The sequence below is a fragment of the Psittacula echo genome, assembly GCF_963264785.1.
Source record: "Psittacula echo genome assembly, chromosome: Z".
Taxonomy (NCBI): domain Eukaryota; kingdom Metazoa; phylum Chordata; class Aves; order Psittaciformes; family Psittacidae; genus Psittacula; species Psittacula echo.
The window spans coordinates 104800168-104818727 of NC_137742.1; the positions used below are offsets into that span (position 1 = coordinate 104800168).

Here is an 18560-nt window from a genome sequence, read left to right on the forward strand (position 1 = left end):
ATGTGATGGTGCCTGCAGCAGCTGAGGTTGCCTGGTGTGATTTCTTGTGTTCCCTGGTAGAAGCCAAGAGGTTGTAGCTGTGTGATTGAAAATTCATAGAGGGGAAAAAGAGAAGATATTCTCTGAAAGTTCATAAACATATTCCTTTTAATTAGTAGTCTGTTGGAGTAATGTCCTGACAGGAAGAGTAGAGAGTGATTATCTAACAAGCTTGAGTGTGATTAGCGTTTTTGCTTAACATGTACAGGAGCAAGGAGCACAGTGCTGTTAATTACAGTTTATTTAGTGTATCACAGGTTTTGTCTGTGCTACACTGAAGGAGAATTTTGTCCCTTTTATCTTCTTGAGAGGAAGTATGTTTTTACGTAGTGGGTTTTTTTTTTTTTAAACAGCCTGATTGACCAGACTTTGGCTGAATAATTACGATGGGTTTGCAGAAAGATAGGAGTCTTGCGGGGTTTTTTCAATGCTGTTTTTTTACCTAGGTCCTGCCTTTCTGCTATTGCTTGGTTGAAGATGAGTGTGTGAGGCAGCCAGGACTGCTCAGGGCATCTGTTCTGGGCTCAGCTGGGTGAGCAGGAGGCTTTGCTGGGCTACCTGTGAAGTGGTTAACCTTCACAAACAGAAAAACATGAATGAAATTCACCCGAAGTACAGAGCTCATAACTGCTCAGCAGTGTTCATTTTAACCATTTGTTACAGATATTAAAAGGCTTTGGAAGGCTTAGTAGGAGATGTGGAAGTGAGTCAGAGTGTTTGACCTTTCCTGGAGCAGAAGACCCTTCCATAGGAAAAGACAGGCTGAGAGAGCTGTGGATGTTCAGCCAGGAGAAGAGAAGGCTCCATGGAGACCTTAGAGCAGTTCCCAATACCTAAAGGGGCAACAAGAAGCTTTGGACAAGGGCCTGTAGGGACAGGCCAAAGGGAATGGCTTTAACCTGCCAGAGGGGAGACTGAGATGAGCTCTTAGGCAGAAGCTCTTCCCTGTGAGGGTGCTGAGGCGCTGGCCCAGGGTGCCCAGAGAAGCTGTGGCTGCCCCATCCCTGGCAGTGTTCAAGGCCAGGTTGGACACAGGGGCTTGGAGCAAGCTACTCCAGTGGAAGGGGTCCCTGCCCGTGGCAGGGGTTGGAACTGGATTTGAAAAATGCTGGGACAGGTTGTGCAGGGCTGGGGAATGACTTGCAAGTGTTTGTGTACCATGTGGTCTTGTGCTGTTTATTGCGCAATAGGAGTTGTAGGAAAGGTGCTGATAATGTTTGTTAGTATAAATCATCAGGTAATTGGGAGTGAGAGCACCATGGGTTACCTCAGCCTTCAGGTCAGTGAAAAACTCTTGCAGAGGCAAAGCTCTCAGTAGACAACTTTGAAGAGAAAGCATTTCTTTCTCCCCCTTCCTCGAGAATTAAAATCCTGGATAAATTACTTCCGTGTGTTGCACATTGAAACAAGATTTGCTTTTCAAGCAATTCACACCTGTTATTTTAAACTGCTTTCTTCAGAATCATTAGCTGTTAGAAACTGCGTTTTGGTAGTAAAGAAGAATATTACATTTGCATAAATCCATTGAGCCCTTTTTCTGCCTATACCATTTGCCATGGCATGTTTACCTTTGCTGGTGTTAAATGAGGTTATTAAACTTCATTATGCAAACCTCCTCTGTATAAGATCACAAGTTATTTTCCATTGTGCTTTAAAGTGAACACAAAATGCATCACACAGTGTTATACTTTGGAGGGCTTCTTCATTCAGGTTTTAATTATGGAACTGAACACAAGATATATCTTAAGGTATGCACCTGGAACAAAACAGTCTTTTTGCATACGCTGCAGATTTCAAATTGGTGCAATTTCATCACAGCTTTTTACAATAACTAATCTGGTTTAAACATCAATTTATCAATCTGTCTTGACAGAAATTAGTGTTTGAGTTTGCATGGATATGCAAGTTCAGGTGAAGACAGGCATGAGGCTGTTTTCCTATTTAAAGGATTATCATTTAACCTGAAATCCATTCAGTATGTGTGTCTACATATGTATATTTGTTACAGAAGCAAAACAGCTTATTCATACAATACCAGGCTGTATTATATACTGTGATAAAAGCAGATTATAAGCCTTCTTCTGTTTAACATAGTTTAATGCTAATTGCTTTTCCCTTCCTTTATGTTTACTCTCTGAAAAGCAGTTCCTATTTGCACTGGATGGAGGAGGCAGGGAAGCACCATTCCTCTTCATCTTGCAGGTTTCCTTCTCTGTCAGAAAGAGAATTCCACAGTTTTGTCTCAACTGTAAATCATCTCTCCGTTAATATACACTCTTTATCTTTTTAGCTTTTCTGTGATTTAGTTTGTTTTTATTGGGGAGCTGCTTATGACATCTTTTTAACGGGCTGCTTTGACTTCCCAGAGCATCAGAGAACCAGAAAGGAGCTGGAGGGAAGAAGACCCCAATGTTGTGTGGTCAGTATCCAACTAAGAGTGAGGGGAAGGAGCTGAAGATCGTGGTACAGCCAGAAACCCAGCACAGGGCTCGTTACCTGACTGAAGGCAGCCGAGGCTCAGTGAAAGACCGGACACAGCAAGGCTTTCCAACAGTCAAGGTAGGCTGCTTAGTGTTGGGTGACTCCTTCCCAAGTGATGCTTTAGTAGAATGGGAACTGGTGCAAAAGGCCTAGAATCTCTGTTTTTAAAGGGAAGGGGGGAGACTTTGCAGTCTCTTTGCTGTACAGATTATTGTTTCTTGCAGGTACCAAGAAGTCTTATTTGCATCACAGTTACAGGAGGAAGGAAGCTTTATGTCAAGGCAGTGATGTATTATCTGTGATGCGTGTCCCTTTAGACTACAATTACAGAAATTCTCTCAATAGGCATTTGAAGCATGCAAAAGTAGGATAGTGAAATGCTGTAACTTCACTTAACAAATGCAGCCTGTTCCCTGCATAGACCTGGTATCTTTAGATGTTGCTGGTCAATTGATCTGAGGCAGGAATGAGCAGCATGCAGGTTTGAATGGTGTCCTCAATCCTGCTGATCAAGGGAAGGACCTGGATAGAGCAGATGCAGTCAGGAATCCAGGCTCTGGCTGCATAGCTGGATCTCCAGCATGCATTTAGCTTCTTTGTTCATCCTGCTTCATCTGGAGAAAAGGACGACTGATGTAATTCACCTTGCTCAGAGAGGGGGAAAGCTGTTGGTGATGAGGCTTGCCAGCCTCTGATGCCAGAGGGCTTTACTGTAGGTTCTTCTGAGGATGGGGACCAAACCCTAGAAGAAAAGTAGGAGCTACAAATAGAGAAGAAACATGAAGAAGAAGGCTACAGAAAGATCTTTTGCCTTCCTGCTCAGAAGGATGACATTCAAAGGCTGTCTGCCAGTGCCTGCACATTAATGCCCAGAGTGTGAATCTGCAGGTCTTGTTTAGTCAGAGAACTCTGACTTGACTGGAGTCACAGAGGCTTGGGGTGGTGTCTGGAATGCAGTCATGGATATGTACCTGCTGTTTAGAAAGAAGAGAGGAGGTCATATATCGTGAGATGCTCCTTGACTGCACAGATCTCAAGAAATTGGAGACCAGAGGAGGGAGGAAGTTAGGGATAATGTTTTGGTATCTGTTACAGACTTCCTGTCTGAGAAGACAGTAGATGATGCAGGATTCTTCTGCATACAGACCTTTCTGACTGTGGAAGGTTTCAGCCATCTTTCATCTGCAGGGTTACATAGGCTGGTAGAAGCAATCAAAGACCTTGAGGGCTGTGCTTGTGAAAGCTCCTTGATGCAAATGGTAGAGGGGCTTACCAGGAGTAATGCTTTGCTTGACTTAAACAGGAACAAACAGAAGAACTGAAGTCAAACATGATCGCAAAAGTTGCAGTGACAAGAGTATAAATGTTGGGGGGGACACTGAACTCAATACAGGCTGGCACTGCATGCTTGTTGGAACTGAGACGAATGTCATCCTGGTCATATTGAGTGGAGTGTGACAAACAGAGCAAGTAGACAACTTTTATCTGTTACACAAATAAGAAGGGGAAAAGACATTTCCTTTTCTACTTTTTATTAATTATGATGCTTTGAGAAAGCAGCAAATAAGTTCTTAATCCAAACTAATTTACCAGGTCCACAAAGGAGTGTTGTTTATCATAGAGCCCTTAAAATTTTTGCTGACTACTGCTGACAGAGTATAGAAGTATACTTATCTTTAAAGTCCCGTTTGACAGCGTAAGAAACATTTCCAGTGCTTCACTCAGAAATGTAGAAATCTGTTCCTCAGAACAGATGCAGAAATTTTGTTCCTCAGAAATGTAGAAATCCAGTTATGTTTCATAAGAAAAGAATCTGTTCATATCATCCTGTTGCTATGGTGATTTAGTGCTTATTTATGCGAAACTTCTTAATGGGCCTTTGTTCATCTGAATTTTGTTTTAATTCCTTTCCAAGTCATCCTTTAGTACCCGTCAGTGAAAACTCTGTTTGGAAGAGTCTTGTGTTACTGAATTCCTGGAAACTCAAGCTTGCCTTACCAGTAGGTAAACTAGTTCATATGCTGCTTATAAAAGTCTGCCAGGGCTGGACAGACAAAATGAGTCAGTGGATCTTCAGGAAATCTGAGCTAGTGATGAAAAATCTGTAAAGGACAAGAGGGCTTTTGGTTTGTGTTTTTTTGGGGTTTGTTTTAAAGATGGGGAAGAAGAATGTAAAAATGTTGCTAGTTCAGAAGAGATCTGGTGCTTGCTCTTCTCTGGCAGCATGGGGAGCCATTCAGATGCATCATTCCTAAGTAGACTGAGGAGAAGCAGGAAGTTCTGTGGTCTAAGGAAAACCATGTTACTTGATGACTTAGAACTAGAGAGACTACAATCAATATACAACATTAAAATTGTATCAACAAACCTTAATTAAGTGACTTGGCTGGCAAAAGAAAAACTATCCTGAATGCAGAGTGTCAGCAGAGGTGTCCCTGCCTTCAGTAACATCTTCATGTTGTCTTGCTAATGGTATCTCAGAGCTGGAGCATTTACCACCCAGATGATGTGAGATACTCTTGCACACTGTTCATACCTTCTGCTACACAACATCACCAGGAAGAAAAGCGACACTACTTAGCTGTGACGATGCTCTTTCTGGCCAAGGAGGCCTTGGTGAAGTGACACAAAGACTGTTCATTCAGCTTTCCATATAAATGGTAGAATATCAGAGTACCCTTTACTTCCCACTGCCTTTTGACTGCCTGGTGAACTTAAGTCCTCTCATAGGCTGTTTTCATGGTCTCTTCACTTGTGCTCTCTTAGCTCCTGAGCTCTCTGCCAAGAACCCTGCCTGTTAGCCCTTGTTTCCTACTTGGAAGCTTGTTAGTTGGCCACCTGCAGAGATCTTCTAGCTTTGCCCATCCATAATGGTCAGAGCACCCACCTCGTTGCTTATTGTTCCTTTTGGACATGAGTAGCATTCTGGTTTTACCAGTGTTTGCTCATTTTTCCCTTTTCCAAACTTGCTGAGAACTTCAAAACTTAATTCTCTAAGTTGACAGGGATAAATCCCCTGAAAAATCCTCTGGAGGATTCTGCTCTCATTTGCATCTCCTTACTAATAAAATTTGAGCTTCTTTGTGTAAGTTTTGACTGGGCTTCCAGATCCAGGATGAAATGTAACATTGGCACCCAGAAATTCTCTAGCAACAATTGTGGCTTAATGAAAACATTGCAAATACTGGTTTTATCTCCTTTTAGAATGCTCTGTCAAAGAATTTCTCTCTCACATGGGAATCTGGCAGTGACCTCATGTTTCTTTTTACTCAGGAATATTTTTCTTAACTACTACCTAAAAAAAAATAAAATTACTTCATAATACAATGTCCAAATTTACTTCAAGGCTTCTTTTACATCACAGTAAAGATAAATTCTACCTGTTTATTAAATGACTGCCTTTTAATGAAAGGACGAATGGCAAAAGATAAAAGAAGTTAGCATTTTGTTTATAAAGTAGATGAAAAATTTGTGTTCCTCCTGCCCTTAGGATTGTTTCCAGCAACACTGGGAGCTGATTTACTTCAAATTCACCTGCATAAAATGTTTTGTGTTTCAATTAAGAGGAGTTCTATTGAAGTGTTTGATTTGTGTTGCTGTGTTTCAGCTGGAAGGTCACAATGAGCCGGTGGTGCTGCAGGTATTTGTGGGTAATGACTCCGGTCGAGTGAAGCCACATGGGTTCTACCAGGCCTGCAGAGTTACTGGGAGAAACACTACCCCCTGTAAAGAAGTGGATATAGAGGGGACTACTGTTATTGAGGTTGGACTGGACCCAAGCAACAATATGACACTTGCGTGAGTAGCACTTTTTTTTTTTTTTTGTAAAAAAATATAAATTAATTTATTAGCTTGTTTTCAGAAAGTGATTTTCCTTTTTTGATTGGGTGGGTTAGTAGTTAAAAGTCTGAACATCTTGGAACACACCAGGTACTTAGTGAAGGTGTGGGTATAAGAAAAACTTTTAAATCACATTCTCAATTTGTTTATTTTATTTAATTCTCAACCTGGTCTTCCTTAAACTTTATCAATTAACTGTTGCATTAGTTTCATGTTGTGTTCGATCAGTAATGTGCATATTCAAGCATGAGGTGAATTATAAGCTGGTTGGTGATTCTTCTGGTTGTCTTGTCTTTTAACAAGTAAGAATTGCTGATCAGATGCAAACTTCAGATACAAATGATTTCCTAATAAGCTTTTCACATGTATCTTAACATACAGAAAGAGATTGATCTTTTTTCAAATAATTATTTTCAGTAGAATGTGTTCTTTTCAATGGGTATGTGATTGAAAACTGCCCCTCTTTACTTGGCACCTTGTCTTGTTTCAAGAGAAGAAAGCTTTATTTAATTGTCAGTGTCCACTTCTCCAGTAGGATAATACATAGAATCATAGAACAGTTCAGGTTGGAAAGGACCTTAAGATCATCCAGTTCCAACCCCCCTGCCATGGGCAGGGACACCCCACACTAAACCATGTCACCCAAGGCCTCATCCAACCTGGCCTTGAACACCACCAAGGATGGAGCATTCACAACCTCCCTGGGCAACCCATTCCAGTGCCTCACCACCCTCACAGTAAAGAATTTCTTCCTTAGATCCAATCTAAACTTCCCCTGTTGAAGTTTGAACCCGTCACCCCTTGTCCTGTCACTACAGTCCCTGATGAAGAGTCCCTCTCCAGCATCCTTGTAGGCCCCCTTCAGACACTGGAAGCTGCTCTGAGGTCTCCACGCAGCCTTCTCTTCTCCAGCCCCAATTTTCTCAGCCTGTCTCCATACAGGAGGTGCTCCAGCCCCTGATCATCCTCGTGGCCCTCCTCTGGACTTGTTCCAACAGTTCCATGTCCTTTGTATGTTGAGGACCCCAGAACTGCACACAATGCTCCAAGTGAGGTCTCCCGAGAGCAGAGTAGAGGGGCAGGATCACCTCCTTGGACCTGCTGGTCACGCTCCTTTTGATGCAGCCCAGTTTGTTAATAAACTGTATCAGTTTGATTTTTCAAGGTAAAATATATTCCCATGATAAATTTGGAAACTGCCTCTTGGAGAATAATTTTTTAATTGTCTTCAAGTGTTAATGTAAACCCATGTAAGTATAGAGATGCTAGAAAGATGAATTTGGAATTACCTTAGTGCTTAGGCTGTTCTCTTGTAAGAAATCTTGATGTCTCAAAAGAAATCTTCCTGGTATTTCAGTGACACTGTAGCACCTCTCTATTGATGGTAATGCTAGTGCCACCTTCTGAATCACACTTTTCCCTCCTCTCTGCTCCCTAGCTATTGCTTGTTGGCCCTCATGCAGCACAAAACTTTGTGGTACTCAGATTAGGTATCAGATGGTCCCTGTACTGTTTGGATGTAGAGCCTGAGATTCTGGGAAAATTACAGTATTCTTAACACATCATGCTGTGTTTGGTTGGAGTTTTTATTCTTTTGTTTGAAATAATTTTGCATCTAGCATGCCTTTCTGAAAGTTAGAACTGCCTGTCTCTCGCCCTGGCCCTGTAGACATTTCCCAGAGGGCCACAGTTGTCTTATGACATAGCTATCACTTACAAGTTCCACTGAGCATAAAAAATAATATGACTACAATAACTTTTCTTCTATCATTCTTAAAGGAAATGCAGAATATTTTGTAGTAATAATCCTACAAACCCAGATCTAGCCCCTGGAATAGAAGAGTGAAGGCCTGTGATTATAAACTGAATGCTAACCAGAATGACTTGTTATATCGCATTTTCTGTTTTATTCATACTGCTTTATTATTGTTTCCTTCAATAATCCGTCATAAAATGGTTTGTGTTGGAAGGGACCTTAGAGCTCCTCCAGTTCCAACCCTTGCCACAGGCAGGGACGCCTTCCACTAGAGCAGCTTGCTCCAAGCCCCTGTGTCCAACCTGGCCTTGAACACTGCCAGGGATGGGGCAGCCACAGCTTGTCTGGGCACCCTGGGCCAGCGCCTCAGCACCCTCACAGGAAAGAACTTCTGCCTAATATCTAACCTGAATGTCCTCTTTTTCAGTTTAAACCTATTCCCCCTTGTCCTATCGCTACAGTCCCTGATGAAGAGTCCCTCATCCAAGTTGAATTGAAGGTTGAATTAAAAAGCAAGCTATGTAGTGAGAAAGGTTGTGTAGAGATTTCATTTAAAAAAAAAATAAATAGAATATTTCAGTAATTAATTCCAGAGTTTTGACTTACGGCCTATGTAACTAGTTGAAAGACTGTTAAAGATGCTGAACATGTTGAACTCTGTTAAACTTTCCACTGTTTTGTGTTGATAGGGTTGATTGTGTGGGAATACTGAAGCTAAGAAATGCTGATGTTGAAGCTAGGATAGGGATTGCTGGCTCAAAGAAAAAAAGCACACGTGCTAGGCTGGTATTTCGTGTTAACATCCCTCGCAAAGATGGCTCAACTTTGACTCTTCAGACACCCTCTTGCCCAATTTTGTGCAGTAAGTATCAAAAAGTTGGTATTATTGGACTCTGAATTTTAGTGTGATTGCCATAAAATGCCTCAGGGAAAAAAGCCCACCCCAGTGTAATTCCATGACTATTTCAGAATTGCTGTGGCTAAGATCACTTGGATTAATTTTTATTTGGGGTGGGATGTTAGACAAATGACTGACTAATATTTACAAGTAGTAATGAATTTCCTCATCTTCTATTAAATGAATCTGTGCCTTTCAAACAGATTTTTTTTGTCCTTTTTTTTTTTTTTTTTTTTTGACTTGGATATGATTTTTTGAGACAAGTTTTAATCTCTTCTGTATTGTGATGTTCATCTGGCCGCTTTCAGTGACTGAAAAGACTTCTAATGAGTTAGTGAGCATGGTTCTCTACAGTTGTGGTAGTTCGCTGGGCCAGAGGCTGAATCTGTTCTGGTTCAGTGCAAGAATGGAACATTTTATAGCTCTTTATTAAAATGCTCTATTTAGCACTGAGCACAGATGGCTGTGCTGACTGGTTTGGTTATGCTGAACAACAGGGAAAATTAAACCAGAAAGGGCTGCATGTGCCTGTAGAGTCTGTAGCAGCTTCCAATTACATGGAATTCTTCTCGTCTGCAAAAGAAAAAATACAGAAATATGTTTAATACAGCTGTTGATGGGGTTACTGATGTTTCTCGATTAACAAGAAGATAGAGCTTTTTCTCCACATGCGTGGAACATACTGTCGTTATGCAAGCTCCTTGTGTTGTGTTCTTTCCATTGTATAAGAAGTTCTTGGTTTTGGTGGGTTTTTTGTTTTTCTAAACCCTGTCAGTACCTATTGTGTCAGGGCTCCTATTCAACTCATCAGAAATTGCAGCTTTGTTGCCAGTGAAAGAACAGATTGGAAGAGGAGATAATTAAAACCATGTGAGCTTCCACATCAGCTACCACCATGCAGTTCCAGTGCTGCAGGCAGCAGGCGATTCGGCAGATGCGGCATGTGGCACATCCCTCCTTCCAGTCTTCTGCTCTTGCAGAGAATCTGTGTGCAGGACTCGGTTGGAGCAGGAACCCATCAGAAACCCTAATAAAGCTGATAACCAGAGACGTGCCACTGCTGGTGCAGGGGAGGGCTCTCCTCCTCTCCTCAGCCGTGTTGTAGGCAGTAGTTCGACTTCCGGTGTGCTCTCCCAGAACTCGGTGTTCCCCTCCCTCTCTTTTCCTCTCGTGCCATTTTTTGCTAAATCTTTCTTTTCCCAGTGTTTTTTTAACTGGTGGAGCTCTCAGATGTGGGGCATGTATGTTGTTGGAAAATATGTAAGTACATTTGCTAGAGCTATGATTGTCTCTGTAGCTCCATTCCAGTCAGTGCAGCATTGTAGTATCTGACACTGATTTTCAGATTTAAGAAAAAAACATTTTCTGTAAAATCTGCAAGATCTCTATCTGCATACATTTTATTTGTATCATTAATTTACTGATTAAAGATAAAGTTACTTAAATAATAGCTGAAATGGGAATAGAAATCATCTGGTGCTTTCTTAAGCACGTAACAATCCAAAACTTGCTACTGTAGGTAGAAGCTGAGTATCTGAGATGTTTTAGGAAATTTAAAGATAGGCTGTTCAACTAAAAAAGCTTATTTGATGCAATTTCTGCTCAGCTTGTTGGTAAAGCCATTCTAGTACTGGCTTATGTGGGTCTCTTGTAGTCTTCTTTCTGTTTGTTGAATGAAGCCATTTATACCTGTAGCATTAGTAGCTGTATTTTGAGATATGGGCAGTGAGCAAAATGTGGAATATATGACGTGCTAAGGGATGTTATAAGAAAAGGAAGAAGGACATAAAAGTTATCCTTCTATAAATAAAGTTCTAAAAAATTGGGTTAGTTTTTTTTAGCAAGGTGGGGTTTGGTCAGTTGATAAGAAATTCTTCCTAATTGTGTAAATTGCCAGGAGTTTGCCCAGGAATTTTATAGCATCTCCATTGCTGAACACCTAAAACAAAGAAACAAAATACTCTGGTTAGACTTATGTCTTTGAGTAATAGTATGGGTAAAACTAATCGTGATGTGAAGGTTGAGAGGGGAATTCTTGCGGCTTTTCCAAGGCTTCTGTGCTTCTGCTTCTTAACTTACACCAAAGTCACAGTGGTTTCCAGCAGACCTTAGCCACCCAAACTGTGCCAGTACGTACATACTGGCTGATCCGTATGGCATAAAATGTTGTTTATGGAGTTACTCATTTATATAAATCGTATCCTCAGGCACATTACACCTGGTTTGTTTGCTAGGCACATCTTATTACAGATGTGTACTTTACTTTCTCATAATGAGGTTTACATTGTCACTCATCACAGCCTGCTTATATTGTGTGCTGTCACTAATATTGCTGTCAAAGCTGCATGACTGATCCTGAAACCGTAAGAAAGATGTTGAATAGATGCAGGCTCTGTATTTAAGGTCTGTGTTTTAAATGGGCTTTGTTCACTTGCTAGCAAACCTAAATCCAGTTACGCTTTTCAGAAATTCATGTGTCTTTAGCATATTTAGTAGTTGTGTAATGGTTGCCTAGGAACCTGCTGCAACACTTGTAGAAAAAGCCTCTCTGAAAGGTCATCAGATAATTTGGAATGTTACAGTGTTATCTTCTTCTGTGTAGTAAGCCTACGGAATATTGTTAATAAACACTAAAAGTAGGCCATGTAAGTGCAAAGCACAAGCATAAGCTTATGCCACTTGGATTTTGTGGTAAATAGAAAAGGTGGTTGAGAAACTTTTATTAAAAGCTGGAATTACTTTATAAGATACAAAATGTGACAAAGTACGTAATTTTAAAATGTATGCCTATTTAAATTGCTTTGGTGCTCATTTTCATTTAACACACATGGCCTTTATGCTTTAAGAAGCATAGAAATAGTTTGCAGCAAAGATATATAATATGTGTTATTGCAAATCATCATCTGAATTGCTGGCTGAGAGGTCTAAGTTTCCAGGGGTGTGGAACTGTAAGCTGCATTCTCTTTGCTAGTTCATAGGATATAAATTGCTGTAATCCCCAGCTTACACACACGTGACTCTTGCAAGGGTTTCTATTAACTGAAGCATATAATTCATGGAATGGTTTGGGTTAGAAGGGACCTTAAAGCTTATCCATTCCCAACCCACTGCCATGATCAGGGATACCTTCCACTAGACCAGGTTGCTCAAAGCCCCTCGGTTAGTTCTTGCACCAGCCAGGAAGCTACCTCTTGTAAAAAACCAACCAACCAGAATTGAAAAAAAATCCAGGAGAATTACTACTTAACACCCTTTCACATAGGAGGACAAAATAAGCTTTATATTAAATGGGTAGATTTGAAGATGTGTTTCACGTGTATTTAAGGACTGATGCATTAGTTTATTGCTCTCTATGCCAGGAAATTACAGGACCAGAGTTTCTTGAACTTTAGCTCTAACACTGAAAGTTTCATTTTGAGATTTAATAAATACAGGAGAAAAGGGAAAGTAGTATTAGTGGATCATTTCCCTAAGTGTGATTTTTGAGGCCATCACATTTAGTGAGGAGATAATAGAAATGGTTATTGTGTGAAAAGCTTTTAAATTAGTGATATAGTAAAGGAAGAGCTGAGGAATTATGTCATTCTTTCTTTTATAATCCTGTAAGTAAAAGGTTTTTGTTTTGGGTGTTGATATTTTCTTGATTTCAGACCAGTTTTTTTCAATTGCAGCTCAACCAGCAGGAGTTCCAGAGATCCTAAAGAAAAGTCTGCACAGTTGTTCAGTGAAGGGTGAAGAGGAAGTTTTTCTGATTGGCAAGAACTTTCTAAAGGGAACAAAAGTGATTTTCCAAGAGAACGTTTCTGGTTAGTGTGAAAGCAGTAACAGCTTGGGGTGCTGAAGAGGGCGTGATGCTGGGGTTTACACTGGTGATAAAGTTTAGTTGTAGAAACCAATATGACAAGCAGAATCAAAGGCAGTAAAATAAACTTCTTTATATGGATGCACAATAAATTATGCTTTTTAATTTTCATTTAGATGACAATTCATGGAAGGCAGAAGCTGAAATAGACATGGAATTATTTCATCAGGTACTTCTGTGTTGTTGTTGTTATTACTATTATTGTAAGGAAAAATACTGTTTCCAAAGAAAAATTAAATAAGCCTTTCCTTTTTCCTGTGCATTTCTAGAAATAATACTCCTTTTCTTAAAATAAGTTCTTTAGTGAATCTGGTTGAATATCATTGGTTTGGGTTTATACAAGTACAGTTGTTCCATTTCTAATTAAGAATTTCAATACCACAGTAGGAGTGTGATATATGGAGCGGATCTTTGCCCTTACATACAGTTTAATTAAAAGGCCTAATCCAGTTTTTCCAGTAGCTTTCCTAAGGCCACGTTAGATTAGTACTGAGTGGAAATAGATGGTATACACCATAGTCTTTATACCTGGCTTGATTTCTGTTCCATTCTGAAATATTTTACAAAATATTTATTTCTTCTTTTTGCCACAACTGAGTGTCATTATGGACTATTGGACTGAAATTAGAGAAATTATTAGATATAAATGGCATTTGACAAATGTCACCTTGCTCCCATCTCCGTAGGCAGTATTCCATGTGTGCACTGGTAGAAATGATTTCTCACTTCCAGTGGGTAGTTGGGGAATAGAGATCCCTCATAGCTATTCCCGTTGGTGAATGACTGCAGGCCTATTTTTTGATGTCTGCTCTGTGTTAAATCTGCTGAAGTGTAACATGAAACTACATCCTCCATCTTTTCACACTGAATACAGAGACCTGAGTCAGCAGAACATGAAGTGTCTGAATCCAGCATAACTTGATGGGAAACTGACTGCAGTTCAGTAAGGCATGTTAGGCATAAGGTTATGCTCAAAGTACTGAACTTTGTCTTTCCATTTGAATTGTAGGTTGCCAATGAGCGTCATATAGGCAAATTATTCAGATCTCTCTTCTAGCACTAGTTAGTGCTAAGTTAGTTGTCAGTTTACTTCACTGAAAGTGTAACTTGATCACATCTCCCCCAATGTCTTTGTTTTTTGTGGTGTTTTGTCAGTCTGTTTCTCTGTGTTGATGGATATAATACAATTAAGATGGTAAAGTTAGGCTTCTGATGTGATTTTTAAATTGTTTTTGCATTGCAGAATCACCTTATTGTGAAGGTGCCACCATATCATGACCAGCAAATAACCTCAGCTGTTTCTGTGGGAATATATGTTGTGACCAACGCTGGAAGATCACGTGATGTGCAGCCATTTACATACACTCCAGATACATGTATGTGAAGTAAAAATCTGGAGGAAAAAAGGGGCAGTTTCACCTGAAAGCATTTTGGGTTTGGTTTCGTAGCATTTAGTCCATGAAACAGAAGTGTTAAGTAATGTGGACCTTTTCAAGCTCATCTTACTGGCAGTGTTTACTCTGTTAAATAATAAAAGTTAAAGGCTTGGCCTTTCTCATTTATGTGGCAGGTAACTCAAAATTTCAGCTGCATGAAGACAGCTGTTCTTACGAGGTAGCATCCATTTCTAGCCTAAGGTTCGGAATGAAGCTGAGCAGGAAAAAAGGAAGCACGTTAGTTACAGTGCAACAGATCCAAACAAAAAATAGCACCAAGCTTTATCCTGAGGAAAGTTGAAGTTTGACCATATCACTGTATTTTTGTTTATTTATTTATCTATATTACAATACACAGTCCAAAAGTTTGTTTGGGTTTCAAAGAACCTCAGTTTCTTTAGGATATAAGTAACTGTTTTGGTTAGCTTGGGTTTTTTTGCTTGTTTGCTGTTTTAACATAAGGAAGTTCTCAATGTGTTTTGTCTCAACAGCTGGTACTCTGAATGTTGATGTGAAAAAGGAAATCTCCAGCCCAGCCCAACATTGTTCTTTTGAAGAGGCTATAAAAGGTACTAAATGGATTCTTATCATTGTTGTTAATAATTTAACTATAAATTCCTACTCAGATTTGGAGGAATGAATCAGATGTCCTGTGAAGATAAGTTTGTTCTTATAAAATTTGGCCACATTCTTGCAGTGAGGTTTGTTTTCTGGTTCTGAATATTTTACTTTATAACAGTTTTCTTTTATGTATATTTTAACATGAGCTAGTGTAGAACAAAACCTGCAAAATCTAGTTGGGTTTTTTTCTTCTGTTTTTTATTTATTTTACTTTTCATTGCTAAGGCCCTGAAGTCTAATCTTCATTTAATATGATTGCAAGTGAAGAATTAAAAAGAAAGAAGCCAAAGATTTATAAACAAAGGATTTAGAAACAACGTAGTGTTAATTTAAGCAAAACTATACATAAAGGTAGTGGTGGGGAAGAACTGAATACTGAAAACATGAACATGCCAACTGGTATTTTTTGGACGCTCTCCAGTGGTTTTATGAGATTGCTTTCAGTGGGTCTAGTTAAGAATGCTAGTTCTGGCACTTTCAACTTGTTCCTTTCAGTGAATTATTGTTGTTTTGTTTGGGTTTTTTTTCCTGGGTTTTTTTTTTTTGTTGGTTTTTTCTTTTCCCCACACCCTTCTTTTTTCTTTTTTTCTGTCTTTTTTTTCCTTTGTTTTCATTTTTTCCTGACCATTCATGCCGTGCAAAGTTTGTTGTTTTGTTCCAAGGGAGCAAGTTTTTGGTTTGCCTGGTTTTTAAGTGTGAATTAAATTGATGCTTTTGATAGTGAAATAAAGTAGAGGAAGGAAATGTTTCTTAGTTGACCGTTAAAACTATGGTAGTGTACAAAGATTAATGGAAATTTCCATAGCCTGCTCTGGCGAAAGCAGGTTGAAAGTAAGCAAATTAACAATGTGATCACAAGTTTGATAGGAATCCATAGCTTCAGGTTAAAATTATGAAGCTCATGTTTGAAGTTAATAGCTTGGTCTTGGCAGGGGATATATTTATAAGTTGACTTTACAACTTGTTAGGGAGGATAATACAAGATATGATGAGTTTAAACCTGCAGAGACTGTTTGGGGGAGAAATATGCGAAAATATTTAGGGCAGTGAAACAAGCTGATAAAAGGACTGGTAAGACCTCTAGTAGCAAGATCAAAAAGATGAGGAAAATAACTTATTTTTATATCAGGGCAAGCGTGACATCCAACTAATTTCGCATGGAGGCTTAACAAGGGAGGATATCAACTGCACTGGGAGAACATCTGCTATTCATAAAATGTGCTATTTCTATTGCTTCATGTCCTCCATTTAATTTATGTGATAAATCTTCATTTACTTTCTTGTGTGGGTTTTATGCTAGGCAGCTCATTTTGATGGCTCATTCCTGTACCTATTCTGCTCTAGGCTGCTCATGAACCAGATAGTTTATGATCAAAACCAGATCAGTTTTGTCTGCTTCGTGTACTTTGTCTCTGATTATGCCCCAGATAAAGGTGGGGATCCAGTGGGATGCTTTATGTTAAAGATTAATCCTCTAATGTATTTACAGTTATGTGGAACTATGATTTTTACATGCTTTCATAGAATCATAGAATAGTTAGGGTTGGAAAGGACCTTGAGATCATCTAGTTCCAACCCCCCTGCCATGGGCAGGGACACCCCACCCTAAACCATGTCACCCAAGGCCTCATCCAACCTGGCCTTGAACACTGCCAGGGATGGAGCATTCACAACTTCCCTGGGCAACCCATTCCAGTGCCTCACCACCCTCTCAGTAAAGAATTTCTTCCTTACATCCAATCTAAACTTCCCCTGTTGAAGTTTGAACCCATTACCCCTTGTCCTGTCACTACAGTCCCTGATGAAGAGTCCATCCCCAGCATCCTTGTAGGCCCCCTGCAGATACTGGAAGCTGCTCTGAGGTCTCCACACAGCTTTCTCTTCTCCAGGCTGAACAGCCCCAACTTTCTCAGCCTATCTTCATACAGGAGGTGCCCCAGCCCCTGATCATCCTCATGGCCTCCTCTGGACTTGTTCCAACAGTTCCATGTCCTTTTTATGTTGAGGACACCAGAACTGCACACAATGCTCCAAGTGAGGTCTCACGAGAGCAGAGTAGAGGGGCAGGATCACCTCCTTGGACCTGCTGGTCACGCTCCTCTTGATGCAGCCCAGGATACGGTTGCTTTCTGGGCTGCGAGCGCACACTGAAGCGGGCTCATGTTCATTTTCTCATCGACCAACACCCCCAAGTCCTTCTCTGCAGGGCTGCTCTGAATCTCTCCTCTGCCCAACCTGTAGCTGTGCCTGGGATTGCTCGGACCCAGCTGTAAGACCTTGCACTTGGCATGGTTAAACTTCATCAGGTTGGCATCAGCCCACCTCACAAGCGTGTCAAGGTCCCATTTGGTTTGTTTTAAGCTCAATTTGAGCAGTATTTGAAATCAAGAAAGTTAATTTTATTTACAGCAAAGATCTCAGCTTATGTATTTTTTTTTAAATGTGGATCAGGAAAAATCAAAATTAAAAAGATCTAATTCATTTTAAGAAGCCGCCTTTCCACATTAAAAAAAATTGAAGAAACTAGGCACTACAAAGGCAAAATTACAACTTGCTATAGAGCTGATGTGGAGGTTTATCAAGGTTTGCTTGATTATTCCTTTAACAGAATAAAAATACAGTCTGAATGCTTTGAGCACTCTGTTCACATGGTTATCTGAAAACACATTTTTCAAAATGAAATAGAGAAGTTGCACAGTTAAAGTGCAGTAAAGTTTAGAATGTGAGAATTTGTGGAAAGATATCTTATTATGTTTGTAGTTCAAGCAGTTGGTGGATGGCTGTTCTTGGTCTAGAAACATACAAAATGGAAGAAAACCAAAACGATGACATTTTTGTTAGTCTTAAAAATAACCTTTGAAGGTTGTGGTATCTCTTCATGTTAGCATCTTGTATGAGGATGAGAGCTCTTGTGATAAGACTGAAAAGTGAAATGGCGAACAGGCCACCACTAGAAATCCACCCTCTGCATAACGGATGTTAACATTCCATTGACCTTCCTTTGTTTTTATGTGTGACTGCAGCAGTGAAAGCCACTGGTTGTAACCTGGAGAAGGTCAACATTCTTCCTAGTGCCTTGATAACTCCACTTATGCCAAGCAGTATGATTAAGAATGAAGATGTGGCTCCAATGGAAGTAAGTGCAGAAAAAAGATCTCCCCCTGTCTTCAAGGTAAGTTTGATTGTGATCCGAAGGCTGTAGCTTTAATAGTTATATCTACCCATCAGTCCAAGTTCTAATACTGGAGAAGCATAACACACAGGGAAAATGTCAGGTCTGAGATTGGTCTGGACAAAACGCACAATCACTGACCATGATTAAATAATTATTTAATAATAAGTATCTATAATAATGTTCTCTGAAAGTAACTTACCTTGTTTCAGTCTCAGTTCCAGGGTTGATTGGTTAGTGATACTATGATTTATTTTTTTTTTTTGTCCCATGACACAGAACTAGTAAATCACTGTAAGAATATTGTTTCAATCACTTTTTAGCTTTGCTTTCATGAAATTGTACCTTAATTTCTTCCTTAAAGTAGCATTTCCACTGCTCGTCGTTTGCTTATTTGTTTGGTTATGTATGGAGAGATGGATACATAGTCATCAAATCTTCCATCTGATCTTTCT

General features: G+C 39.8%; 1 protein-coding gene across 1 annotated transcript in view; it reads left to right on the forward strand.

Annotated features, from left to right (window-relative positions):
• Positions 1-18560, forward strand: part of NFAT5 (nuclear factor of activated T cells 5) — a 65140-nt gene that overhangs the window by 40715 nt on the left and 5865 nt on the right. Inside the window, exons 4-11 of the mRNA XM_080638543.1 lie at positions 2406-2598; positions 6128-6318; positions 8806-8978; positions 12686-12820; positions 12993-13045; positions 14120-14252; positions 14804-14881; positions 17957-18105. Coding sequence (XP_080494669.1) covers positions 2406-2598; positions 6128-6318; positions 8806-8978; positions 12686-12820; positions 12993-13045; positions 14120-14252; positions 14804-14881; positions 17957-18105 — 1105 coding nt within the window. The remainder of the gene's footprint in view (positions 1-2405; positions 2599-6127; positions 6319-8805; positions 8979-12685; positions 12821-12992; positions 13046-14119; positions 14253-14803; positions 14882-17956; positions 18106-18560) is intronic.